Raw genomic sequence first — 7,792 nt, forward strand, 5'->3', positions numbered from 1 at the left:
AGAAAGAGAATTATTACAAAGAGACATCAACATTAATATATGAGTTAAGTTAGAGAAATGTAAACATGAGGCGAGATTTTCAGAAATTGATATACTATGCAAATTTGATAAAAGAGAAAAGAGGTGTGAATGTTATAATTTGAGAAGTAAAGTGAAGAGTTCCAAGCATTAATTTTGACTCCTTTTACAATACAATAAGAGAAATATTTAAACCGCACGTGTGCTTTTATGCTTTTAAAGATTGTTAAATCAGTCTATAATTTTGGGTGTACGTAATGCATTGAAGGCACAAAGAAAGAAAAAAAAAACAAATAGTAATCATAATAATAATAATAACGATTGTAACTTATAATAAAATTTGTTATTTAAATTTCAAAGTGAAGGCAAAAATATACAAACATTTCATCTATTAACTATGAAATAAATGAAACGTCTTTCAGTGGAGTTGAAGATTGTGTTTCTTGAGATCGTACCCGATAAGTTTCATACAGAGTAAAAAATTAAAAGGAATTGAATCACGCAGTGAATACACGTTCTCACAGTGATATTACTCGTGACCAACAAGGGCGACTGAACGTCGCCAGCTTGAATGAACAAAATTGGCCTCTGACAACGTCATCATTTTCATCGGCAGAAATACGCCACTACTCAGTAGCAGCGAATAGCAGGTACCAACAGCAGCCAACACAGAGAAGACCGTGTCGATATTCGCGTGGTAGTCAGGTATTTACCTTCTGTTTCATTTGAGTCATGAGTTATCGGTGAGCTACAATGAGCGGGTAAGGACACGCATGTGCCTGCGGTAGCAGGAGTACGATGTAAGGGGTGCACACGTGGGGGGACCGTAGGGTGACATAGGACAGATACAGACGGACTGAGGAGAGACCAACGGAAGACTGACAGGACAGACGGCGTAATTGGGTAATGTAAGTGAAAGGCCTGGTTTTTTTTCCACTAGTTATTACTTCATTACAGCTAATGTTTCTTTCGATGATGCGGAATCGTGGGTCAAGAGTAGCCGCTCTACTTTGGAAGAGCTAGGCCGCATCCCTTTAAAGGAGTGTTACAAAATGGCGCCCAACGACTGTTAAACCCAACGAAAACGAAACGGTATAAGAATTCCCTTTTTTGATTAACGTTGGTCGCTATAGAAATGTTACACATTTTATAAGGAAAAGTATACATAAACAACTAATGTATAGCTTGAGTAGCAAAAAGTAAGGGCACTTACGTATTAACGCCACCGCAGCAAAAATATTATTATTAAAACATTAGTATTATCATTATATTTAGTTGCCAAAAAAACTTTTTTTAAAAGTTTAAAAGATTGCTTTTTATTGGTTTTTAAATGGAATTTTTGGCGCGGTGGCGTTAATACGTAAGTACCAAAGTAAGAAATGAAGACAGCAATTACGATAGTAAAATTAATATGAAACAATTATTTTGAAGTTATTTAATGAAAAAGTTTTTAAAGTGTATATATATAACGTCATAAGAAACCTTTTACTATTATTAATTGTTCCATTAGTTGAAAATTACTCTTTAATCCGCATACTCATAACCGACATTTGATTAAAAATTCAAATCAGGATTCTTTGTGTTTCTCTTATATATACATAGTTTGTTTTCACTTCATCGTTTATTTCATATCGAAAAAATTTTATATTTTATGTTCGCCAAATCCTTCCACAAATTTGAATACGAATTTGCATGTCAAGCTCTACAACGAAATTTTTATTAAAAAAAACATATTATCTTGTACGAATAATTTATCTTTATCTAATTTACTTACTATTTATGCATTTATTAATTTTACACATATATATGTTATATATATAACCAGTTTTCCATATCGCACTTGAGGAAGTCTACACGGCGCCTATTAAATACCATTTGTATTCCTCATTTTAATTAAACAAATGGTTGAAACGAAGTCAAAATTATTGCGTGTGCAGGAGTTTTTGAAAGGTCTCACTGCTAACGTCTAAGCAGAGTGAAAACACTGAAGGAGTAGTTTTTGGTATTCTATTCATTTGTCTAAATGATTAGTTCTAGAATATAAATAATATAATAGCTATGCAAGTAGACTCCGTGCATACCTCCTCGTGTGTGACATGGAAAATTAGATAAAATATGACAAATATTTATGCAATAAATGTATAAATAATAAGTAAATTAGATAAAGATTCCTACTACATTATTTTTTTTTAATAATAACGAATTTCTTCGCATACATTGATATAAAAATTTTTATTGCAAATTGTGGAAGCATTTGGCGCATAAAATTTAGAATTCTTTGATGTGAAATAAACGATGAAAAAAAAAACTATATTTGCTACGTAAATATATACTGTTTGATTCTTCTCCTTCATACACATAGATGTGGACAATATGTTCACTGACGAACAAAGCATTATATACCTCTTAGCTTTGTGAACGTACGAAAAAATGCGACTTCACATCAAGAAATTATTAACAGACTCCATGTCCGTACAAATAATGAGAGCGGAAGAGCAAGCTGTCAAATAGCTATTAATAAACAGTCTTAATGTTGTTATTCATAACAGAAATACAAAAAGTCCGTAATAATATCCTGATTTGAATTTTCAACAAAATTTCGGACTAAATCATATTTCGTTTTTTCTGAAAATTAATTTAATTCAGCAATTTTGCCTTTTTTATTTTCTGGAAAATAATATACAGTATAAACTGAAATTACGTGCAATATCTCAGAAAAAAAAAGCGATACAAAGTTTGAAATAAATTGTATTTATTTCTTATTCTATCTTTTTCTTTAACTTGGTTATGTTTATATAAGACCATAAGATTTGCCAATTCTCGCATGGAATACTTAAAGGTTTAAAATTATGTCGAGATGCTTTGCTTTATTGTGTTCATTTACACTGCTTTCCGCTTGTTCTACTTTTATTCCTAGGCATGAAATCAAAGACAAGCTTCATCATGCCAACAGCGTTTAACTTGAATCCACAATTTAAGCATTTTTACCTATCCGAATCAAAAATAAATAAATTCAAAACTCAAAAGAGAAAATAAAATAGGCGATTACAAAACAAACTTAAAGAAATCTGTAACTTTAAATATTTTTTTTTTTTGCTACAGTTTCATGATGCCATTAACGACGAACTAGAGTTAGATGCACATCTTCAAGAGGCACAGGCAGAGGCTAGTCAAAATGTTATTTGTCATAAGAGGTAAGTTGAAGAGACTTCCTATGAACTTTTAAAACATTTAGTCATTTTCAGTCAGGGCTTGTCTAATAACACAACAGAGTTGGAGAAAAACTTAGAAGAAGCTGAATTAGCTATATATTATTTTTTTAATAATAAATTTGACGAGGCTAAATCTATAGTTTTACCTCATGCCAACACAAGCATGTATCATTCAATGGGACGAGCAATGTTTTCCTTTTTGGAGGCTATTCTAACGTTTGAACGGGCTCATATTCTCCAAGCTGGGGATGAATTGCGAAGCTGCCTCGACATCTGTCAAAAATACCGTCATAAAAACACGATAAGCGAGTCAATAGGAAAAAAATTAAAAAGGGTACTTTGCGTAAGCGTAATATTGGATTATTGGTAATGATGTTATTCCTTCTGCCATGTTATTTAGACAGCTTACTCCGCCTTGAGCGACATGGAAGCTCACGCTGAACTTTGTATGGCAGAAGCTTTGCTGCTTCAAGCGTTATTAATATTCGCAGAAGATGAATCGCTTACTACCCTCATTAAGGGTGGAGTCCAAATAAACCATTGCTACAACAACTATAAGTATATATCTATATTAAGTGGTGTTACTATGTGTGCCATTCAAATTCAATAATTTCAATTCTAGACGTCAAACTTAGGTCGAATTGAGAAGGCCACCCATTTCAACACATGTTTATTTATGCCGACAATAGGGACGATGTGAAACCGATTTTCTTGAATAAGCCTTAACTAAAACGAAATCACAATCTCCAATCAGATTTACTATGAGTCCGCTGATATCATCTACATAATCAAAGGGAGAAAAGTGGTTGAGGCAAACTAGCGACCTGGTCGATTTCTTCTGTAGCAATCGCTGTAAAATAGCTGTACGAAGTGTTGACGTAAGCGATAGATTCCAAAGCGAGGTCAAGATCATATCTGTACGAGAGCATGTACCGTTTTGCGATCGTATTTCTTGATTCATTATAGAAATAGTTTTTTATGAGTGATGCTATACTTGAACAAGTGGAAGCATACGCCAAATTTCAATTATAGCAATAGGCATACTCATAACGGAAATCGTGTTTGTCCAATTCCGCTTATTTTAGAAATGTTTAGAAAAACGTCGCAAAATGAAATAGTCAATATTGTATGGAATGGGCTTCGGTAAAGCCGGATACTTACTTTAAGAATCCTTCAATACGTAGTGTAACATTAGTTGCTTCAATTGAACAAAACTATCCCTTAGGACGTAGCCAACTATTCAATATCTTGCATCACTTCGCTTAATATAGATCTCTGCCATTGTTCGTCATAAAACACCGAGAATTTCACTTTGTCGCCATAAAGACTTACATTCCCTGAAAGCTTTTACAGGCAAGGCATTGGACAAATAAATCATTGTAATCGAAACTAATCACGCTACATTTATTTGTGAAATCAATATATGTACCAATTGTCATTATCAAATGCTAATAGAAGGCATTTTGACATGCAAAGACATGCTTTTTATGCGAACTATTTTATACGGGAGGTCTCAACTTTGCAAATTTTTTTAGTGTATTATAAAAGTGTTCTTCCCGAATTTTAGTCTACAAATAGTAAAAATATAAAACTTTTTTCATCTTACGGCTTATTCAAAACAGACATTTATGGAGGGAGCGGTAACGTTCGTGGCCGGTTGAAAAAGTAGTCGTGCACCATATATTAAATCAATGTTTCGGGAATTCCGGTCTCTAGGTTCAGCGCAGGAAAGCCTAAGCTTGCCAGAAAGATGGACATTTAAACAAACGTATTAAATGTAAAGAGAATGGAATTTTCTCAAGTTCTTTTTGATGTTGCATACAATTGCGCAAGCATAATGAAATTTGTATCACAAGCGGTGTATAAAAATAATTATTCTTATGCGATATGTTTACGGAAAAGCTAAGGATTTGCATCGAAATTACCCTGAATCTAAATTTTTGAATTCCATATCTCTTTGCGTACAAAATATATATTGATTGGTATCGGAAAACTCAAAAATTTATCTTCTTTTCTCTGTGAATATTCTCACAACTTAAATAAAAAGGACAAACTTAAATTAAATCGAATAAGAATTCTGTGCGCTGATTTTACCATATCCATGGTTTCTAAACCTACATTTCTAGGTGTCAAGCAATGGGCTCTTGTAAAAGAAAGTTAATTACAATCAATGAAATTATATATATATATATCATTTTGGGCACCAAACTGAAGAGAAGAAATATAACAGTACGAAAACAAAAGAGTATACAAAAAAATATTTATTTAAAGGCATACATCGTAGTACACCACGTCAGTTTATTGAATATAGACTTATGTAAAACCATTGTTATAGAGAGTGTACTCTTACCTTATCTAATCGTGAATGGCAATCACAAATATCGAAAATCCATTTTGAAAGCGGAGTGCGGATGGGAATGGGCACATTTAATTTAATGATATCGTTACTTCCCGCCAGTGTAATCAAATTACTTCAGTTTATTGGCTTCTCTGGAGACAGAGTAACTTCAAAATTTTGGTAAAGTAGACAATACAAGTAGTGATGAACTTTTTTTTTAAATACTTTTTTAAGGATGCCGGGCTGGAGGACCTTAATCGCGGTTATAAAACATCTGGATTACGCCAAGTGCTTTGTGCTCTGACATTATTGGGCTATCACTTGATCGTATGTTATATATTAGGCCATCAGGAAGGTGATTTGGTGTTATGTGACGATATTCTACAGACGCAATTGGAAAAGTATCCACATGGGGCATTGTTCCTATTTTTTAAAGGTCGCTTGGAGTTTATGCGAGGCAATTTGGTCACTGCAGAACATTGGTACAAAATGTCTTGGAGATCGCAAAATGTTTGGCCACAATTCCACCATTTGAGTTTCTGGGAGTTGCTGTGGGTTAATTGGTAGATAGATTCATTCATTCACTGTGTGTGTTACCCATAACAGTTTATATTGCTTACCTGGTTTCCATAGTTTAAAAGTTGACTGGCGGGAAGCTAGTTTGTATGCTTCGCATTTGGTAGAGAGCAGTAAATGGTCTCCCACTATATATTCGTATCAAAAAGCTACAACTATGTTAATGTTGCCTAATCTAACCCACAATGAAAACCAGATCATTGACACTTTAATGACTACAGCTCCTACTTATAAGCAACGCATTGCTGGCAAATCATTACCCATGGAAAAATTCGTATGCAAAAAAATCGAGCGTTATTTTTGTCAAGGTAAATGGCTTTGTTTGCCTGCTGTTGAGCTGATGTACGTGTGGAATACTTTTACAGTGCTTAGTAAACAGCATAGTCTAGCGGACGGTATTTATCAAATTATAGAATGTAAATTTAATGAACTGAAGAACCTTAAAACGCAACGTATATATGATGCTGATAATATCGCGTTATGCTTATTGTTACGGGGGGCTTTCTACAGACAAATGAAAAAAAACTCATTAGCTATCAAGTAAGTAAAAAGCTCGTAAGTCTTTGAACACAGTTTAAGTAGATTGCGCAATGTCACATTGCGTAATGTCAACATTATAGAGATTTAAAAGAATGTATTGCTTTGAAAAACGCCGTAAAAGACGACAAGTACATAATAGCCTTTGCTAATCTAGAAGCCGGGTTGATATACGCTGATGAAAATCAAGTGGATTTGGCAATAAATACATTGGAAAAGATCAAGTAATGTGCACTACTCTAAAAACCTACATTAATTTTTCTTTTTTCATAATAAAAATTCTTTAATGTTGTTACAGAAAGCAATATACTAGGTTTTCCCTGGAATCACGATTGCATTTTCGCATACATACGGCTCTTATGGATCTTCGAAAACGCGTTGCCAAATAAATGTTCAAAAATAACGGACACATCTTAAAAAGATAATAATCCCAAAGAATTGATAGTGGAATTTATTTTCCAAGCCAATAAATTTCCTAGTGTTATAAATGGTGTGGGTACTGAATAAAACGTATATTAATTAGATTATATTAAATCAAATAAACCCAGTGTAACGTTGTTAAACTATATATTACACAAAATTTTTTTTACGAGTCGCCAATTTTCTTTTCTTAAAGGAAGTTTTCCATAACATACATAATGACACAATAATAATTACTTCCCTGAAAGCTGATTGGAAGTAAGAAGAAAATATTGATACGAAACAACAAACAAATAAATTGCTCAACTTTGGAAAGGATAGAAAAATTGTTTGTTCGTGCTTTTTCTTATTTTACTCTTGGTGGAGTAGTGGAGGGACGGGGGGGGGGTCTAGGTTCCGGGCATGTAGTTGAGTTTACTTTCATTCCCATTGTATGACACTTAATTTACGTACTCAGGTAATGGACAACATTCAATTTATGACCGTGTGGCCTTAAAAAATGTTTCACACTTATTCTTCACATTTTGTTTTTACTCTACAAAGTCGCTTTTATACAAAAGTGTGGTCGGTTTATAGTTCTCGTTATCTCGTTAAGACATAAGCGATACGATCGCTTTTTAGCTCGATTGAAAAAAGAAGGTAAAAAAGTAAATAAAAAAACCGAATATAAGATTTAAAAAATTAATTAATG

At 33.3% G+C, this 7,792-nt stretch overlaps 1 protein-coding gene across 8 annotated transcripts in view; it reads left to right on the plus strand.

Moving 5' to 3' along the window:
* LOC119643322 (tetratricopeptide repeat protein 39B-like) overlaps nucleotides 1-7,270 on the plus strand; it is a 57,576-nt gene extending 50,306 nt beyond the window's left edge. For 7 of the 8 annotated variants that reach the window (XM_038042663.1, XM_038042668.1, XM_038042669.1 and 4 more), the window contains 8 exons: nucleotides 3,121-3,212; nucleotides 3,264-3,564; nucleotides 3,631-3,788; nucleotides 5,566-5,731; nucleotides 5,803-6,131; nucleotides 6,202-6,684; nucleotides 6,765-6,905; nucleotides 6,980-7,270. In XM_038042663.1, coding sequence (XP_037898591.1) covers nucleotides 3,121-3,212; nucleotides 3,264-3,564; nucleotides 3,631-3,788; nucleotides 5,566-5,731; nucleotides 5,803-6,131; nucleotides 6,202-6,684; nucleotides 6,765-6,905; nucleotides 6,980-7,070 — 1,761 coding nt within the window. In that variant the 3' untranslated portion in view covers nucleotides 7,071-7,270. The remainder of the gene's footprint in view (nucleotides 1-3,120; nucleotides 3,213-3,263; nucleotides 3,565-3,630; nucleotides 3,789-5,565; nucleotides 5,732-5,802; nucleotides 6,132-6,201; nucleotides 6,685-6,764; nucleotides 6,906-6,979) is intronic. The other variant, XM_038042666.1, reaches the window with a different exon arrangement.
* Nucleotides 7,271-7,792: the final 522 nt, after the last annotated feature.

The sequence above is a fragment of the Glossina fuscipes genome, unplaced genomic scaffold, assembly GCF_014805625.2.
Source record: "Glossina fuscipes isolate IAEA_lab_2018 unplaced genomic scaffold, Yale_Gfus_2 60242, whole genome shotgun sequence".
Classification (NCBI taxonomy): Eukaryota; Metazoa; Arthropoda; class Insecta; order Diptera; family Glossinidae; genus Glossina; species Glossina fuscipes.